At 44.7% G+C, this 19455-nt stretch overlaps 1 protein-coding gene across 1 annotated transcript in view; it reads left to right on the forward strand.

Moving 5' to 3' along the window:
• Positions 1 to 18923, forward strand: part of ak5 (adenylate kinase 5) — a 70712-nt gene extending 51789 nt beyond the window's left edge. The window contains exons 10-14 of the mRNA XM_070973544.1: positions 1113 to 1157; positions 7909 to 8072; positions 16143 to 16259; positions 16676 to 16870; positions 18184 to 18923. Coding sequence (XP_070829645.1) covers positions 1113 to 1157; positions 7909 to 8072; positions 16143 to 16259; positions 16676 to 16870; positions 18184 to 18249 — 587 coding nt within the window. The 3' untranslated portion in view covers positions 18250 to 18923. The remainder of the gene's footprint in view (positions 1 to 1112; positions 1158 to 7908; positions 8073 to 16142; positions 16260 to 16675; positions 16871 to 18183) is intronic.
• The last annotated feature ends 532 nt before the right edge of the window (positions 18924 to 19455 follow it).

Below are 19455 nucleotides of genomic sequence, written 5' to 3' on the forward strand. Positions count from 1 at the left end.
AACACACCCCCCTGCCCTTCCTCTATAACACACACACACACACACACACACACACACACACACACACATCTTATCAGCAGAGCTTTGTTAGCAGTTACGTGTTTCTCTGCCTGTTTTCAGAGAGCAGCAGCAGCTGACTCCATTCAGCATTTCATCACAGACAAAATGTTCCATCTGAGTAAATGCCACACGTCATGTAACTGTTATTCACCAGATACCTGAATGAACTTCTCCCTGCCGCCCTGTGTGTGTGTGCGTGTGTGTGTGTGTGTGTGTGTGTGTGTGTGTGTGCGCGCGTGCATGCGTGCGTGTGTGTGTGTGCTTTCATCAGCGTTGCTCTGCATCAACAGTATTGATTGTGTAATGCAGGTGGAGGAGGCCTCATCTGTTGATTCACTGTTGCCAGTTAGACCTGATGTTTATCTCGTCAGCTAGCTGTCGCTACGCTAACATCACCTTGCCGCAGGCAGAGGATAGAGAGGAGGAGGAGGAGGAGGACGAAGACACCCACCTGATTAAAGGAAAACAGACCCGTTTATTCAACGTGCTGGCTGTCAGATTTACAGGTTTTCATGTTTAAAACATGAAACACATTTTGTATTCAGTGAAAACTCTCCTCTGATGCTGGGTGCAGTCACTGATGATGTAGTTTGATTGACACCTGCCAGTCCACACCTTGCCACTGTTATGTGGCTTTAATTTCTTTCAGTGATTGAGTTCAGGTTATAGTTGCTGAACGACAGCGGCGCAGGAAGTCTGCAGACATTAGAAACTATTATTGAATAAGTTCTCTTTCAAATGAACATTTTGATTTGACTGCTAAATTGTGTTCTTCCAACTGCATTTGTACATTTTTTGACTCAAACGCAGCTTAACCACATCATTTGACATGCTGCTTCAGTACACAATGAGAACAATTATGACTGGGACCACCGCAGAAAACTGTAGATGAACATTTAATATCCTGCTCACTGTTCGTGTGTGTGTGTGTGTGTGTGTGTGTGTGTGTGTGTGTGTGTGTGTGTGTGTGTGTGTGTGTGTGTGTGTGTGTGTGTGTGTGTGTGTGTTGATCTGCACCACATGTTAAACTTCGATTTTCTTTCCTTTGACAGGTTATTGCACAGAACAGAAGAAACCAAAGGTCATCTTCATGATGGGTACGTACATGCTGTGGAGTGCTGCTGAAACCGACCTCATTAGAAAGAGTTGAGAGCGCGCACACACATGCACGCTCACACACACACACAGAATAGCAGACAGAGACAGAAAAGCAGCCGCCCTGAGCATTTTTCTCGCATGTTTCAAGCGAACTAAACTGCAGCTTTGGTGAAAAAGCTGCGCTCAGGATCGTCGCTGGGAGGCGAAAGCAGCAGATGTCTGTTCACAGAGGGCCTCACTCATTTCAGACAACAGAAGGAAACTTAATGAAGTCATTTCAAACTTCCCTTACAACAGTACAGTATTTTAGTCGAGTCTCAGTACCCGTCATTACTGCTGCAAGCAGTAGCCGACATGTTTTCTAGGTTTTATAGTGAAAATCTGACTTAGTTTAAAAGTGTTTTAATGAGCTCTGTATGATCGTTTCTTAATCTAACCAAGTGGATTTGGTGCCCAAACGTAAGCAAACTGCAACTGTTCTGCAACATTAACCACGTGATGACAAAGTCTGGTGTGCCTGTTGCTGGGACTCTTCCATGGCCTCACCGTATGTCGCATTTTGGGAACAAACATAAGCCGTTCTGGAAGCCTGTCAGTTGATTGAGTCATCGTGGAGGTGTTGGTTTGTCATGTAATACTGCAGCAGCTTTGCACCTTTAAGTGATTTGCATAGTTTGGGCTTGTTTTCCTGTTCTCAGATCACTTGAGGGATTACACTAAGCTGAAACAAGCTGTTTATCTGAACTCCTCAGAAGCTGACATTTACAGTAAGCAGCGATTAATCGGAAATTAAGACCATTTGATTCACTGTTTTGGCCACGTGTCAAGCACAAAATGTCAAACATTCACTGGTTTAAGTGTATTAAACGTGAAGATTTGCTGTTTTTCTCTGATTTATGTCATTATAGATTGAATATCTATGGTTTTCTGGACTGTCGATCAGACATAATCAGTAGTTTTAATATTTTATCTTATAATGTGTGTACTTATAATTACGAACAACTTTTCTAATTATGATGACTCGATAATGAAAATAGTTTTTAATTGCAGTACTAAGACTCCAAAATGTTATGAGTTTAATATAAGTTGAATGTAAAATCTTACTTTTCAGCGTGACTATCACTATAAGAAGCTATCAGATAAATGTAGTGGTATCTCTCTTGCACTCCCATTTTAACCAGTTTCTCTACTACAAAAGTGTACGAACACACGCACAAATGATTTCTCTCTGAAATGTGGCGAAGCAAAAGTAATTTGAAATACATAATTGTGCTCAGGGGCAGCAGGTGAGTAAATGTACTGGATTTACTTGCGGCCTCTGGAGGCAGCGTGCGGTGTGTGTTCAGGTAGTGCTGTGAGACAGTGTGGCTCAATCTGCTAACTGAAGACAGGACAGAGAGATAAAGGTTAATGAGACACACAGTCTCCATTAACCATGGTTTACTTCACTGCCATGGAAGAATATGAACGATGCAGCCTTTTAAAGATTAGTGAATCAGTCCGCTGTTTCACGCCCATAAGGTTTGTGTATTAGTGTTAAAACCAACATGACAAAGCCGCCTGAGCTGTGTGAACAGTTTGTCTGAATCCTGGAGAAACAGACCAGGAGCTTCCTCTCAGCCGCTGCAGGTAACAGAGGAAAAATACCAACTGCACAGCGGCAGATGAAGTATGCCAATAGCACCTGAACATTTGGCCTGTATCTTTTGTTGAACCACTGAACAAAACTGACATTATTAAACATTGCTATTATTTTACCTAACAAAAAGTTTAACTGAACTCTGACTCCAATCTATGATTCCTGACATGCTCATAAACAAGAAAATATGTGATTACCATAGTTAAAAAAAAAAACAAAAAAAACTTATCTTTTCTCTTTTCCTGGCATTTGCATTTTGCTGCAGTCTCCACTTTGTCTCAGCATGAAAACAAAGTTCCCCTCATCCCACCCAAACACATGAGACATCACTGGAAAGGCCAGGATGTCCTCTACTGAGCACACCAGGAGTTAGCTGGGTAGCTCAAACGAGTCAAAAGATATAGACCAAAACCAAATGTCCACCACAGAGGACACAAATGAATAGGCTGGGTCTCAGGAGGATATAATCAGTGTATTTACACGTTCAGCAACAACGCTGACGTTCTTCTTCTTCATGTCTTTGTCAATCCGCTGAATCCAAGTCTGATATTCACTCCTCTTTTAGCTGTTTTTGGTCTTCTGATGAGAGCGGCGAGACCGAACTAAAACATTAAAGCAGCGTTAAATAAAATGTCCCTAACTTCGAAGCTGACAGTCCAAAAAGGGAATAAATCTTTGAAACTTTATGCCCAAATTCACTGCAAGGATCACAGACAGCCACCATGGACCACCCCCTTGGTAAAAGAGCAATCAGTTAACCTCCTTTGACACAGCACAGCTGCTGCACAACTGGACAAGATAATGTAGGAAAACCACAACACGGTGTCTGCGGGCGAAGCATCTTCCCTATCCTACAGTTTATGTGTTATAATGTTGATATGAGCCTCTCAGTTTTGCTTTATTTATAGCATTTTCACATTTTCAAGAGCACTTTCAAACCCCAAGATACAAAATGCTTCGCAACAAGGAGCAACTGCAAGGACTAAATAATGTAGCGCAAGTAAAACTGTCACAGTCTGACGTGGCGAGTACCAAAAGTGACGGAGCTCTTAATTCATGAGTCATTATCTGGTGGAGCGAGCGGTAAGTGTAATCATGGAGGTGCATCCTGCCTGGATGACCATGTCTGTCGCCTCACAGGACACGTTTCCTTTCACATCAGACATGGTGCTGACTTTGAAAACGCTGCCTCAAGACTCCCTGACACAGAGCGAGGACTCCTCACTTCTAAATGAAAAGTTAATGTCCCCTCGTCAACCCCCGCCTCCTCCTGCTGTCGCTCCCCTGCTGCTGAGGCCGCTGATCTGTCAGACTCAGACTTTTATCTGCTGAAGAAGGGCTGCGAGTCACTTGCCGCCCATCTACCTGCCCTCTGAAATGCTGATGGGAGGCGTCTTCAAGGAGTGAGGTAGAGATGTGAGGCAAAGAAAATAGCATTATAGACGAGGCATTCATGGCACCTCAGGACTGATGGTGTCACGTCACTGACCTTATACTCTGAAAATCTGTCGAAAAAAGTCCTTAAATTAAGACTTAAGACTTAAGCTGCTGCTCAGAGATGCTGCATGCATCGTTTTCTTAAATCAGGTCATGAGTTTCTTTTGCCGTCAGTTCAAAATTCTTTTAGAGGCATTTTAATTCATGATTTACTGCAGCCTGTCTCCTTGTTTATGTCAAACACTTGCTGAATCACACACAGAGGTAGATTTATAACCAGTGATTAAATTAAACACTCTCTAAATGAATAAGTCTCTTATTAAAATGAATAAGTCTGTTAAATCTGTTCAGGAGAAATAATGTTATACATGCATTTATTTACTGGAAACTGCTTTAATTAAAAGCTGGAAGACAAGAGTTTTAGGCGATGTGACTTTTACCCGTCCAAAACCTCCCCGACTATAATAACTGGTGGAAAAGTTGAAGCGGCGTTGTGCAGCGGTGCTTCAGAGAGACGAGGTAATGATGCCGGAGGGAAATGCGAATGTGAGGTTTCACTGGAGTCTGTGCTTTCAGCCTTTTCTCCAGGCTCTCTGCTGCTTTCTCTGCTCCTTCATGTTCTCATCCCTCTGCTCTCTCTCACTTCAGTCTTCCCTCCTCTCTGCAGAAAATGAGACTCAGATTCAAATTCTGGAAAACCTGCTGCTGGTTTTAATGGTGTTCTGGATTGATGCAATGCCAGTTTTCCACTTGGTGGGAAAACCACCTATTGTCAGCAAATCCCATGAAAACAGCAGAACCAACAATTAATCAATTAACAATTAATCGGTCCTTCCTGACTAGCCAACACGGTCTGTGGCTCTCAGTTCCCACTGGAGACAAAAGGCTTTTAAAGCAGCTGAAAATCTAAAGTTTCACTGTTAACAGTTCCATATTGTAGAAAGTGAGATTTCCATGTGTTCTTTGATCATGAAGCAGAGCTGGTATATAAATACTGTGACTGCCCTGATTCAGAAAACACACAGTATTACTGTAAACTATACTTCACTGCACAGTCTCCGCCCTCAGCCACACCCCCCAGCACGGTGGGCGGTGCCTGCTCCTCTCTGTGAGAGCTGATTGGGCTTTTTGGAAGGGGGGGCCTTAAAGAGACAGGCCCTAAAATGGACCATTTCAAGCAGAGGGTGAACAGAGGCGCTGCAGCAGTGGACGGTACGAGAAAAATAATGTGTTTTTTGTAGTAAACATTATTGTAACAGGAGTAAACAAACAGCTTATTAGGAACTATTTCCAGTGGCGGATTGATACACATTTTGAGCTTCAGAGGGTATTTACAGCAGCAGGACATATGTGGACCTGACTGCTTTGCATACAAAGGCAGTACTCGTAGGATGTGTTAAACGTGTTAATAACAGTAAAACATACAGAAGATTGCCAAAGTTACACTTTAAAGGCGACAAGGAATTCCCTAAAGATGCTCTTTTCTTCCACTCGCGATCATGATTAAATAGTGTTAAAGGGAATAAGGTAATTAGTCCAAGTTCATTCATGGCAAATTAAATGATTATTCAAGTTCTTGGTATAATATTGTTGTAATAAACGTAATACTTTGGGGGTTTTAACGGTTGATCAGACAAAATTATCAACTTGAGAATTAACAACACCATGAGCTCAGAGACCTGAAAGGGAGATTCTTCATTTTCTGACATTTCACAGTGACAATTGTTCAGTTAAATAAAAATGTGTAATAGTGATCATCATTAGCTGCTTCCCTGTTAGTAATAATTAACTTCATTCCTCCAAAGTAAGATTTTATTTATTTATTTATTTTTTCCATTTATGGGTCTGCAGAAAGCACTCCAGTCTTTCTACAGTCTTTGTTTTTGGCATCAGTAGAGAACACCCTCCACAGTCTTCGTCTGCTCTCTTCTCTAAGTAGATGGAGACAGAGGAAAAGGAAACTCTTTTCATAGCAGATTCAAGCAGAATCAGACTCCAGCACTTGATCAATGCGGCCCTTCACTCGCTGATGTTTCAGAGAACATTTTTGCATTTTTCCATCAATAACGTCAGAAACTGATGGCAAGAGGCTGAAGCGTCTTCATTAGTGGAGGTGAGAAGCTGGGCGCCTGCAGCACATTTCTTATTTAGGCTGATTTATTCCTTCAACGGGAAGTATGACCTGCTGTTCTGTGCGGTCCTCTGCTCTCTTTGCCTTGTTTAATCTTGGTCTGCTGCTCCGTCTCTAGCTCATACAATCCATCTGTCACTTTGGCTCTCATTGAGAACAACGCTGTGACGGAGCTGTTCACTCTTGGTGGGATGGTTTCAGTTTGTCAATGTTAAACCTCCACCTACCCGAACGTCAGCAGAGAAACTAGAAGGTGAGCCGAGTGCAAACGTGAAATATCTGACTTAAGCCTAGTCGACTGAATCTGGGATTCACGTGAGGAGGGTGCGTGAAATGACACAAACATTTGTATAATACTTCAAATCAATCAACATTATTATCTAAATGGTCTCAGAGGGAAAATTATCTTTACCCGGCCCGACTAACTTCCCTAACAAGCTTCTCAGGGCTTTTGCTTCAGCCCTGGTGGGTAATTATTTTAGCTCTTTGCAAAGCCAAGCAGCAGAGGAATACTTTGGTCTAAGGCAGTGAATATGTGCTGAATGAATGAATCCATAATCGCTCAGTCTCCTTCATTTCTTCTGGACCTTTTCTGACGGTTATGCCCGTCCCTGGGCAAAGCGAGCCCTGCTCATATCGCTCGGCGCTCTCAGAAGAAATGGTGATGAGGACGTTTGTTTATGAATGCTGGTGGAGGGCAGCGACACTCGAGGTGAATACTGATGAGTGTGAAGCACATCCTGAGTTTTATTACTGTGCTGAAGGCCGGTCGTGACGAATCACCTCCCTGCTGATGCTTCACACAACTTCATGGCCATGTAATACAGTTAACCTGCCATAAAACACCGACAGGCCTCATAGTGCAGCGGAGGAGCCGACAGCCGAGGATGCTGAAACAGTTCTGAATATTTTAAAGGAAATCGGGTAAAACTGAATTATGAAGCGGTGGCTGACTAGTAAAACAGTGTTTTTCTTCTTGCTTTGTCTCTATTCGAGTCTCCGTTAGGACGTCTGCCTGCTCTTGAACTTCTATCTTTGTGAGGACCAGTTTGAGTTTTAGACCTGGAAAGTGAGGGGAGGGTCACATGATACAGCAGTGCTTGGTAGTCGCTTGTCCTGGTGTGTGTGTGTGTGTGTGTGTGTGTGTGTGTGTGTGTGTGTGTGTGTGTGTGTGTGTGTGTGTGTGTGTGTGTGTGTGTGTGTGGTGTTGAACAGAGATGTCGGGGCAGGTAGATTTAGTTAAAGGAGAGAAGATGATAATCATCTGTGATAAGCTGCCTCTTAGCCCCTGACAATGAATCAGACCTGTGATGTACACATGTACACACACACACACACACACACACACACACACACACACACACACACACACACACACACACACACACACACACACACACACAGAGTTTCCCTCATCATCCTCGCCTCACTTTGTATCCTGTCTCAACGAGTACTTGTCTGTGAGGATGGACTGATCCTCACTTGTGTATCTGTGTGTGTGTGTGTGTGTGTGTGTGTGTGTGTGTGTGTGTGTGTGTCTCAGGTGGTCCGGCCTCAGGGAAATCTCTGCAGTGTGAGCGGATGGAGGAAAGGTTCGGCCTGCGTCGCGTCACCCTGGGCGACCTGCTGTGCACCGAGCTGCAGTCTCACAGTGACAGAGGGCGTCACCTGCGGGACGTCCTGGAGAGAGGAGAGCAGCTGCCCGAGGTCAGTGTGCTGCGTTCACGGTGCTATCAAACAATACGAGCTACAGGTACACGGACATGGTCTATGGGAGAAATGAATGGGGTGGAACCAGGAGTGCCTGAAGCTTTGAGACGGCACCAGTTCATTTTAATGGAGGTGTTTTGCTTTGTGTGGCCATCTACACATGTGCAATGTGTCCCTGTCCCCAAACCTGCTGCCCTGCACCACAGGCTTTATTCTCAGAGGATAATGTTCCTTTTTGAGGCATAAAGAAGTTTTATTTTGGAGTACCACAGTCGGCCTCTGGGTTAAATACTGCCATGCTGATTTATATCGTTTATATTATTCCGGACATTCTATTATTGGATTTTCATAGCTCGGGGGCAGCACAGTGGCGCAGAAGGTAGTGCGCGTGCCTCACAGCAAGAAGGTTGCCGGTTCGATCCCCGGGTCGGGCAGGGCCTTTCTGTGTGACGTTTGCATGGTGACTCTAAATGTTAGGTGTGAGTGTGAGCGTGAATGGTTGTTTGTCTGTATATGTTGCCCTGCGATTGGCTGGCAACCCGTTCAGGGTGTACCCCGCCTCTCGCCCAATGACAGCTGAGATAGACTCCAGCCCCCCTGCAACCCGGAAAAGGGATAGTTGGGTATAGACGATGGATGGATGGATGGATTTTCATAGCTCATGCATTACTGTTTAAGCATTAACATAAGAGCTGAGCTACTTTTTGCACTGTGTTAGTGATTCTGCTCTGCCAGCAGTTCTGAAGCTGGAATCAGGCCTGCAGCACTATGAAAATATTGTGTATAGTTTATACAAGACCAGGATATTAAGCACAAGCAGCCATTGCAATTTGGCTGAACATGAACAACAACAAAAAATCAAGATGTCACAGAACCGCCCACACCGTTTGATTGACAGGTGATCTCCGAGAGGATGGGTGCTACAGCATGGCAGCAGTGAGCGCCGTGCTGCAGGCTGAGCCAACAAAAATAATACCTTCAAAAACAAGATCTTACAGATTGTTATTTCATAAACACAGACAGCTGAAGATGAAGTCCAGTTAGAAAATGCAGACAGACAAATCCCTCCATGCTGTCACTGAAAAATAACACTGCAGCTCTTAGGCTCAGAAAACACTGATATACTATACAACATGTTCTGCTGACAAGGGTTTAATGAAGTAAATAGAAGAGAGGGGCTGCGGCTGAAATATTAGACAAAAGTGCTCAAAATGGCTTTCACTGAGATTGCACATCTATCCAGACAGAGTGGAGATGTCTGCCCGAGCCTATATTGGAGCTGGAGCCGGCTACAGCAATTTACCGACCGAGTGCAAACCTGATAAATCTGTCCACGACTCCCAATACTCTCAGAGGAAAACACATTTTCTGAGAAGACGTAAGCATGTTCATCAAGCCTGAAGGCCAAACGTGACTTCAGTCCTGCAGACACTGTCCAAACCACTGACACGAGTCCATAAAGTCTGACGCTGAGTTTACTTAAAATTACCCCCAGAGGGGTAATTTTAAGTATTGTATTTTCTAACCATAAAAATACTCACTTTAGCACTGTAAGTATTACAGTAAAAGTGGATTAAGAGCAAAATGCATTTAAAGAATGAAGTAAAAGTACTCGTTGGGCAGAATGAACCCTGTATGAGTCATATTATTATATTATTGAACTGTTATTACTGATGCTTGGACACATGAGCAGCATTTTTGCTGGGGGCCGGTGTCTACAGACCCCGCATGTTGAAAAATGATGCTAAAGGGACCCCCACTGCCTTAAAAAGTGATGCCAAGGGCTCCAGACCGAGCGCTGGCAGCGAGAACTGGTGTCAAACTCTGCACATCATTCTGCACAGTGAAGCAAACATATTTTTGGGTGGAGGGGCTCTTTAAAAATTTATAAGCAGGACAGCAATTCAGTACAGTGATGCATTCATGCAATGGGATTCAGCACATAGTGCCACACACGGTGCAGGTGAGTCCACTGTGTACAGCACTCATTATCATAATCACACATTTTCAGTCACGCTAACAGCATGGCTCAGGGGAGCAAACGTCACACTTTAATCCACAGTCAATTATCTCAGCAGCTAGGAAATTCACATGAGGTTCTCTGCAGACATTCATGGTCCCAAGAGGATAAATCCTAATGACTTCTGCTGTCACAGAGAGGCCAAATAATAATAATACGAACACGCTGTCGTCAAGGTAAAGGTTCATTTCAGTCAGATGAACTAGGAATGGATCGTTTCTACAGACAGATGAGGCAGAGGGAGCTCTCAGAGTCTGCTGGAAAACTGACCTCCTCATAACAAACACACACAGGAGCGTCAGACTTCAGGCAATTTAACAAAACCAGAAATATGCTCATGAAGGGAAGGTTGGGATGTGGAGGGAGCTGCTGCAGCACAGCGACTGTGTGAAGGGCTGGGTTATGACGGCCGCTCTGCACACCTGCATGAAGATGATTGGACGCTACCTGGAGTTCAGTGTCCTGTCTGAACTGACACAAAGCTTCATTAGTCGAAATTCACAGCTTGAAGACATACCAAAAAACATGCATGTGTCCCAACTGGCTCAAAATTAATGTTTCCAACGGAGACCATCCATCGGTTTATCGATCAATCAACAACAACTTTCTGACATTTCATAGATTGTATGTTTCATGTGACAATGGAGAGCATAATCGACATATGAATAAATAATCAAAATCACTATTTGCAGCCCTGAATTTGCAGATTTGTGTTGACATAAATCAGTGACAGCAAGGACAATGACAAAGATTAAAGACAATGAAAGTGTTGTGTACTACTGCTGCTGTTAGCACGTTAGCCGTGCTAGCTCCTGTTAGTGCTTACAGCCCTGTTCATGCCGTCCTGTCCCACCTGGTTTTCATGACAACAGCCAATGAAATGGTCAAGACAAATCTGGTCTGACTGCAGCTTTCTGAGCATGTGTACTAATAATGTCAATAATAAAGGTACAATGATAATATTAAATAATTTGATAAGACAGCTGTAACAGAAGCCGTCCAGTTTACCAGCAGAGTCCTGTTTCCTCCTGTAAATGACGAAGGACCAGGCCTTGGTCTTGGCTTCCTGGCCTCATTTTCAGCGTCCACATCCCTCATCAGGACCGCAGAGATCAGGAACAGTGCTGCATGTTGCTGCCGGTGACTGTTAATCCTCAGTAACACACACCGTGTTTGTCAGGGAGCCCTTTAATGCTCTGACATTTCACATCAAAACACACCCCACCTGTCACTCACGCACAGTCGCATCCCTGCCTCACCTGTTCAAAGGTGTAGACGCTGTATGTGTGTGTGTGAGTGTGTGTGCGTGCTCCACTCTCATTCGGCCTGAGTGAGTCACATGCATTGATCAGACTCCACAGGTAGCAGATTTGAAGAAGAATATTTAGCGTCGGCGCGTTCATTCGCTCTGTCTTACAAACTGGTGTCTGGAGTTTTAGCCTTTTATCTGCGCAGGGAGGATTTATTAATCGATGTTCTTTACGTTCATGAAGCCTGCCGCTTCCTGAGTAACACAACTGCTGGCTCATGCGGTAACAATTAGACAATTAATGGACAGAAAATGAATCAGAATACTTAATTTTATGTTAACATGTATTGAAATATGATTATTTGAAGAGTAAGGCTGGAAACATTCTTTATTTTTCTTATCGTCAACAACTAAAAAGCCCAAAACCAGCAATGAACCAGTACTGTGTGTGTACCATCTGAAGCCTGATCTACAGTGTCTGATGCCACACTGCTCCACTGTCCAAAACCATTAAAACCACAGCTTGGGTTACATGGTCTGAACTGATGTCTCAGAGGACTGAGGGGCTGATTTAAGTTGTGCTTCATCAGCTGGGAGGAAACGGCGTCCGTGCAGCTGTGTGCGTGCGATCGTTCCTTAAATCAGGGGTTTCCTCAGTCAATCCGTTTAAACCAAGTTGGCTATTCAGTGCGGTCTGGTGGCACCGAGTAAATACATAAATCCACTTTTTTAAATCACTGAATGAGTCAAGTCTGCCGCCCACCAGCTGCCAGGACCTTCACAACACGTCCAGAGAGGTGGACAGGCTTCCTGTCGAGCTCGCAGCCTTTAAGAAAACAGATCAGTCGTGAATGTGGATTCTTTTTTAGATGGGGAAACCGCTTCTGGAAAAAATATCAATTATGACTTTCTACATGGGCTGCACGGTGGCGCAGCAGGTAGTGCGCGTGCCTCACAGCAAGAAGGTTGCCGGTTCGATCCCCGGGTCAGGCGGGGCCTTTCTGTGTGAAGTTTGCATGTTCTTCCCGTGCATGCGTGGGTTCTCTCCGGGTACTCCGGCTTCCTCCCACAGACCAAAAACATGCTCATTAGGTTAATTGATGACTGTAAATTGTCCGTAGGTGTGAGTGTGAGTGTGAATGTTTGTCTGTCTTTGCATGTGGCCCTGCAATCGGCTGGCGACCGGTTCAGGGTGTACCCCGCCTCTCGCCCATTGTAGCTGGGATAGGCTCCAGCCCCCCGCAACCCCGAAAGGGATAGGCGGTATAGATAATGGATGGATGGATGGACTTTCTACATGTGTTTTTCCATGTTTTGAGCCCCACTGTCTGCACGAGAAGACGCCACTAGGAGGGACTGCGAATGTGTTTTCTGTAATCTGGATGAATCAACTCTTTATAAACAAGCATGTTTTTTCTTTTCTGCTCCTGAAACTTTCACATTTTGGACACGAGGGTTTGGAAACAATATAAAACATCAACTCTTCAGACGTTCAGGCCGAGATTTTCAAAATTCTGCACTGAACAGATCTGAATGTAATTTAAAGGACAGATTTACTTGAACTTCCTGTCATCTTGGTGGAGAACGCCAAAGCTCAGCGGTTTAAGCTCCTTACAGCTCATCCAGGTCACGTCCCATGTGCTCGCCATCGCCGTCACTGCTTGTTTTTATGTCGTGTGAGTGAGTGCGTCGTGGAGAGGGAGACAGTGATTTAACGGAGGATGAATAATCCCACGCTGGGATTACTGACGTGCGCCTCGCCAGGTTTACCGCAGGAAACATCACAAACGCTACTGTGAGACGAAATCACGCCAGAGTCCAGAGGTTGATCTGACAGTGAGATGAAACGCTGTCGTGTGTGTGGTGATGAAACGTCTCTGCACTGCTGCACAAAGTGTGATTTAACGGGTTCGTACGGCAGCAGAAGGATCCGGTTGCCCTGCGAAACCTCGTGTCTGAATGAATGAAATGCCACCTTTGCTCCTGGTCGAGGAAACAAGGAAACGAGGAAGAGCGCTTTTTTCTTCTTTTCACCCACATTAAATCATATTTATCTTTAGATTTATCTGGTGACCCTGCAGAGGGGCCCTGACCCCTGCGTTGGGAAGTAAGACTTAAGATTTGAAATGCATGGCTTTGAAATGTAATGGAGTATTTTTACACTGATAAAACAATCACTGTAAGTAAAAGTACTTCTTCCAGCACTGCAGACAGTACATTTAGACTGATATCTCTATCATACGTCTCTGCTAAAGCAAGAAATACAGTTTTTACTGCGGGGAAAGTTCGATGCCGACTTATTGATTTTCACACAATTTCTCACAAGATATCAAATGTTTCTTTTATGACGGCATCATTATTGAATTAAAAATAAATTAGTAATCCTCATGCAGGAGTTATCGCCCACTGAAGCAAGTTTTAAAAGAAATATGTCAATGAGGACATTTTTAATCTCAATCAGCAAAATCAATAAGGATTTGTGCACATTACTGCAGCGTCCACCCTCCCAGCCAGCAGCCTGTCTGCTCAGAAGCAGCTTCTGATTGGACTCACAGCTGCCTGTGAAGGCATCGCTGCATTCACACGGTGCGTTCGGGTTGTGTTAGGTTTTCCTCCTCTTTAGAAAAAGGGAACATCACAGCCCGTTTTCTCACTGTTCTCTGGTCGTGTAGCACCAATTTAAAAAAAGTTTTGCGCCTTTCTGCTGCACAGACAGACTGTCTTTCCGGCGGTGAAATCCCCCTTTAGGACTTCACCACATGTAACAGGATGGGATTTATGTTTCTCATTGTGTGATTCTTGGTGTGCAGAGGTGGAATCACACTTCACTGAGACAGAAATTCACTCTCAGAGGCATAATTTGAGCTGAAGTGAACAATCTTTAATATTTAATGTGATAAACTACCGAAAGCATTGGATCGCTCATTTTCCTGTGGGTGAGCGCTGCATATGATTTGATGCATCTCTGCCAGCTCAAGGGCCGCGTCTGGGATGCAGAATTGGTCATGAATATTTAGTTATATTTAGCATATCTGGCTATTGACGAGGTCACGTCATCTCGAAACGTAGAGCTGTTGGCACTCTCAACTTTTCCTATGATCACCTGTGAAAGCATCACACAACACAGCTGCTCAGAGAGACGTCCAATCAGTGTCAGTCAATCTCCTCTGTCTCTGTCCATGTTTCCTGTCCGGCTGAGCAATCAAATAAAGGCAAACTGACCCAAAACATGCAGAAAAACTCAGTACAGAGTGCTGTATGTACACAGCTGCATGCATCAATACAGGAAATGTGCACTCAGTTGCCAGATTATTAGGGACTCCACGCTGAGCTGAAACTAATGAAGTCTAATGCAATAAATCCCACCTTCATGACGGTTATTATGTTTACTTTTTGATTACACTGTTTCAGAGATGTGTTGATCAAACTTTATGGTCATTTTGAGGGCAGCAGTTTGCGCTGTCGTTCAATCGCATGTTATTAGACTGAGAAGTGTTTGTAATATCGAGTCTACCCTGACTGATATACATGGACAGGGGAAATGATCGCAAACACCTTCATGAGGGTTTGATTTATCGCCAGAGTTTCGTGTTGTTTTGAGCGAAGCTGACCTAATAACCTCTGCTCTGCTGAGCAGGCCTGGATCAATCTAAACCCAGCAATCACACCAGTCAGCTGTGCACTGAGGTATTCTTAACTTCAGCATATTAAAATCCAAGACGCTCTCTTCCTTCTGAAAGCAACTGTAGCGTTGATAAGCAGCAGATAAACGTCCATTAGTTGAGAGTGCTGCAGCATAAACAGGCACTGTAATGTAATTATGATACGAGGAATAGTACACCATAGAAAGCTGCGGCTTATTGAATATTCATTGCTGTGAGTAGAATTACTATTCTAATATTTGGCTGAATATAAAATGTGTGGATTAACTGCAAATGAGTGACAGAAGTATTGTATTTCACATGAATCAAACAGGGAAATTCTCATTTTTATGTCCCAAAAGTCAATATAGGCAACAATATAAACGTCTCCTGGAGACCCAAGCCTGAGTGTGGGTCAATAGGAAACCACCCAAGACAAAAGCAACAGTCAAAATGTAATGGCATAAAGCAACGCAGCCCATGAAGGCATCATAATCAATGCACCAAACAATGGGAAGAAAGGAAAATTCAGCAGCTGCAGCAGCTTCAGAGCAAAGTTAGCATAGTTAGCAGATAGCAGGTACAAAGGCAGCCAGAAGCAGACTTCAGAGAGCTGTAATCCACAAACAGTGACTAAACAGAGCAAAAACACAACAAACACTTACCAGAGCTCGTGAAGTGCAGCCTGATCCCAGCATTTCAGTGTAAAACCTTTAGCCTTTAGCCTGTAGCAGGTACAAGCTAACGTACCTCCCAGGTTGGAGCGGCCTCAGAGGGGGAGCAGCTAGTATGGAAGTACTGAAGCAACATGATGCAGTTATTAGCATGTTAGCTTCATTATAATATGCAGTAAACACAGCAGGAAGTGTTTGTAGCAGCATGAGCAGCGTTAGCAAGCTAGTAGCGCCGCAGCAGAAGGGCAGCAAAGCAGAGGCAGGTGGAGCCTCAAAGTTTAAATAGGCTGGCTCATTGAAAAGGGTGCGCTTGATTTGTTTTCCAGTGAGTAGAGTGTGTCACATGTAGGTCCAGCTTGTTGTACGTCAGGCCTCACACAAATGCTACATACAGACACACATATATCCCTGCTTCTGCATGATTCATACGTGAACCTTTGGTTGTGGTGTAGGTGGTGGTCAATGCTTGTGTTTGATCTGCAGGACACCCTGCTGGAGCTGCTGTGTGAGGCGGTGGCGTCTTCGGTGCGGCAGGGGAAAGGTCTCGTCATCAGCGGCTTCCCCAGAGACCTGAGGCAGGCGGAGGAGTACGAGGCCAAGGTCAGAGCGCGAGTTTAACACAAGTTTGAATCATGTATCCGCAGTTTTTAATGAGAGCAAAGGGAGAAAGCAGATAAACAAAACTCAGCTCGTTTCCTTTAGAAACATTGTTTAACATGCAGAACTGACATGAGTGAGCAAAATGTAATTAAACATGACTCAGCGTGTCAGTGCAGGAGTGAAAACTGTGGAGACAATGGGAGAAAATGGGGACGCACGACAAGCAGAATTGACGCGTTCAGACTAACAATTATTTTCTCAGCACAAAAAGCAGAAATGGAAGGGAAATGTCACTTTTTGACAGATGCAGAGTGACGCTGATGAACAGTAACATACAGTAGAAAGCAAAGGGAGGGCTGAAGCCTGAGGGTCACAGCCGTCAGATGCTGACCCTCCCGTCCTGTGCCGCGTGTCAGGTGGGGGAACCCAGCGCGGTGCTCCTGCTCAGCTGCTCGGCCGACACCATGTCCAGTCGCCTGCAGAGCTGTGGCAGACCCGCCTTCCGCCCCGCCTCCGACACAGACGGCGTCCTGCACAGGAGGGCCGAGAGCTTCTGCAGCGACAGCCAGGAGGTGGCGTCTCATTACGAAGGCAAAAGGCTTCTGCACACGGTCAGACTGCTGGATTTACCTGTGTGTGTGCATGTGTGTGTGCTCTTACCTGTGTGTAACTCTGATAGGGTCAGGGGGTCTTCAGGATCATGTTTTCTGATATTGCGTCAGTCATACAAATATATCAACCTGCATGATCTCACACTGACACTCTTCTAATCTATTAAACAAAAGCTGATTTAAGTGAAATTGAACTGCAGTTGATGATAGAGACATAAGGCAGAAACTGCGTGTGTATGTGTGCAGTATATTAAAGTAAAGACGTCTTCAGTCCCAAACAGGTGTGAGATAAAGCGACTGCTGTTTAATCCATTATAATAAAACCAACAGCTCACGCTGAGCCAATAAAGAAGTAACTAAAAACTGGCAGCGTCCTGCAGCCTTTCACACTAATGACAGTGCGGCTCAGTGATGATGCATTTTTATTATTTGTTCAGGGAAATTATTTGGAAGCTCTTTTGTCGCCTCACTAAGTGTGCTACATGTTTCATGTCCCTTTGACTGGAAAACAGTGATTGTTTCGCATTAGTCCTCTTAGATCATATTGACTTTGGCTTATTTTAAACAGCATCTGGATATATTTTGCTAATGACTGATTTTTAAATCCGTGCACCATTTGAGCCGCTTTAGAGTGGACTAAATGTCTCTGATTTAGAGTTTTTCATGTAGTAACAGTCAGTTTGTTGGCTCATTTAAGTCTTTGTATTTGTTTTCTATGTATTTCTTCCACACGGTGAGTTACATATGGAGCTATAACAGAACAGCTGAAGGTACATAATGAAGCTTGATGGAGATATTCTCAAATGACAGACGTAGCATTTACACACAGGGACAAACTGAAGTCAGTTGCGACTCTTCGTGCCTGTGAGGAAGCATCTGCATTTGTCATCCATTCGTTAATTCAATTTTTAATTCCTCCCTTTGATTTGTCACCATCTGTGTATAAAACACACAAATAATTAGTAAGAAGCCTTCTTTTCCAAACATCTGAGACAAAGTTAATCAACCTAAAAACAATAAAGGTACACAGCTCTGCAGAGGTGATTATTTTAGATTATTTTTGGAGCACAGGGGCTAACTCCGTGTGTCGGACGTCTCCACTGACATGAGGGGTCAGGAGATGATCCCAGAATCCCTGTTTGGGGCGAACTGAGCCTTTAAAACAGGCCGTTAGAGCATTTGAATAGCACATCAGGTGTGTGCGCCTCGAACGCCGCAGCAGATATTGAGGTCACCCGATGTCCTCGACTGCACGCGGAGATGCTGATGGCTTCTGAAAGGCCTCGTCTCAGGCAGTTTGTCCCTGTCCGCAGATTGACGCAGAGAGGTCGCCGGAGGAAGTGTTCGCCCAGATCTGCCAGGCGATGGAGGCCTTCTGAGTCCCGCCGCCTCCTCAGCGCCGCCTCCCGCCCCGAACTCTGCCGTCCAAGGAGGTCCAACGTGTGAAGCTCTTCTCTCGCTCCATCTCTATGCTGTACCGCTCCAAGGAGGCTCGTCCACATGCCCTCACACCTGCAGCCAGACACGCAGTACGCTCATTGAACTCCAGTGGTATGCATGCCCCCACACACTCAGCGCAACCTTTCTGCTTTCTGACACCGACGAAGCGCCTGGCTGTCACATTCTGCTTCACCTACTTGCATTTGTCTCACTCTTACATCGACCTCAATATATGCTGCCAACTGCCGGACCGAGGCAGATAACTGTACTGAGAAAATCGCATTCCCTGCTGTGACTGAGAGCATGTTTCTAGTCGAATGTGAAGCCCCCCCCCCCAACCCGGAGGAGCTGAGAGAGGGTCCCCGCCACGCTAGAAAGTGGAAATGTCAATGTGTGCTCATGCTCTCATGCACAGCCTCATGTTTTCTATTGTAACAAGCATGCAAGAATTACAATCAAGCTTAAACTGCCTTTTGTGCATCGAATAAAAAGCAGAAAAGAATTGAGAGTATTAAAGATTATCGCATTTGTATGTTTCCGAGCTCATCGTACAGGTGCTTGTTTGAGTCTGGTATTCAACATTCAATAAAGCCAGTGCATTTGCTAAACGGAGGATTTCTGAGTGTGTGCTTTGGTGTTCAGTGTGTGTGTGTGTGTGTGTGTGTGTGTGTGTGTGAGGACAGGGGATGGTCACAGCTGATCCAATAGCCCCATCTGCTGGTGAGACGATCACAGCAGCGAGGGTGAAACCACACGAAAGGTAATGGAGGGGTTTTAGCAATTAGCATGTTTAAAAGGCACAGTGTGTTTCCGCCTCACGCGGATCCACCATCAGCAAAACGACCTTTAACTGCAGCCGCCGACGCGTCGGAGTGTTTGAAGTGACCGCCAAAGGTCACATGTTGGAGGATAAATGGAAAGAAGAAAAAGAAATCAAGCACTGGGACATTTTCACATCCTGACACCTGGTTTCTAAAAAATCTTTTCAGGCCTTTTTTTTTTTTAGGAAACCACAGAAGCACAAAAACAGCTTTCATTCTTTGTGATAAATTCAGCCGTTCGTCGAGCTTCTCTGCTCACGAAAGGAAACTACAAAATCCATCTTCAGTGTGCTTCGTTGTTTTGGGATCGACAGGTGCATCGGA

The sequence above is a fragment of the Chaetodon trifascialis genome, chromosome 11, assembly GCF_039877785.1.
Source record: "Chaetodon trifascialis isolate fChaTrf1 chromosome 11, fChaTrf1.hap1, whole genome shotgun sequence".
Lineage (NCBI taxonomy): Eukaryota > Metazoa > Chordata > Actinopteri > Chaetodontiformes > Chaetodontidae > Chaetodon > Chaetodon trifascialis.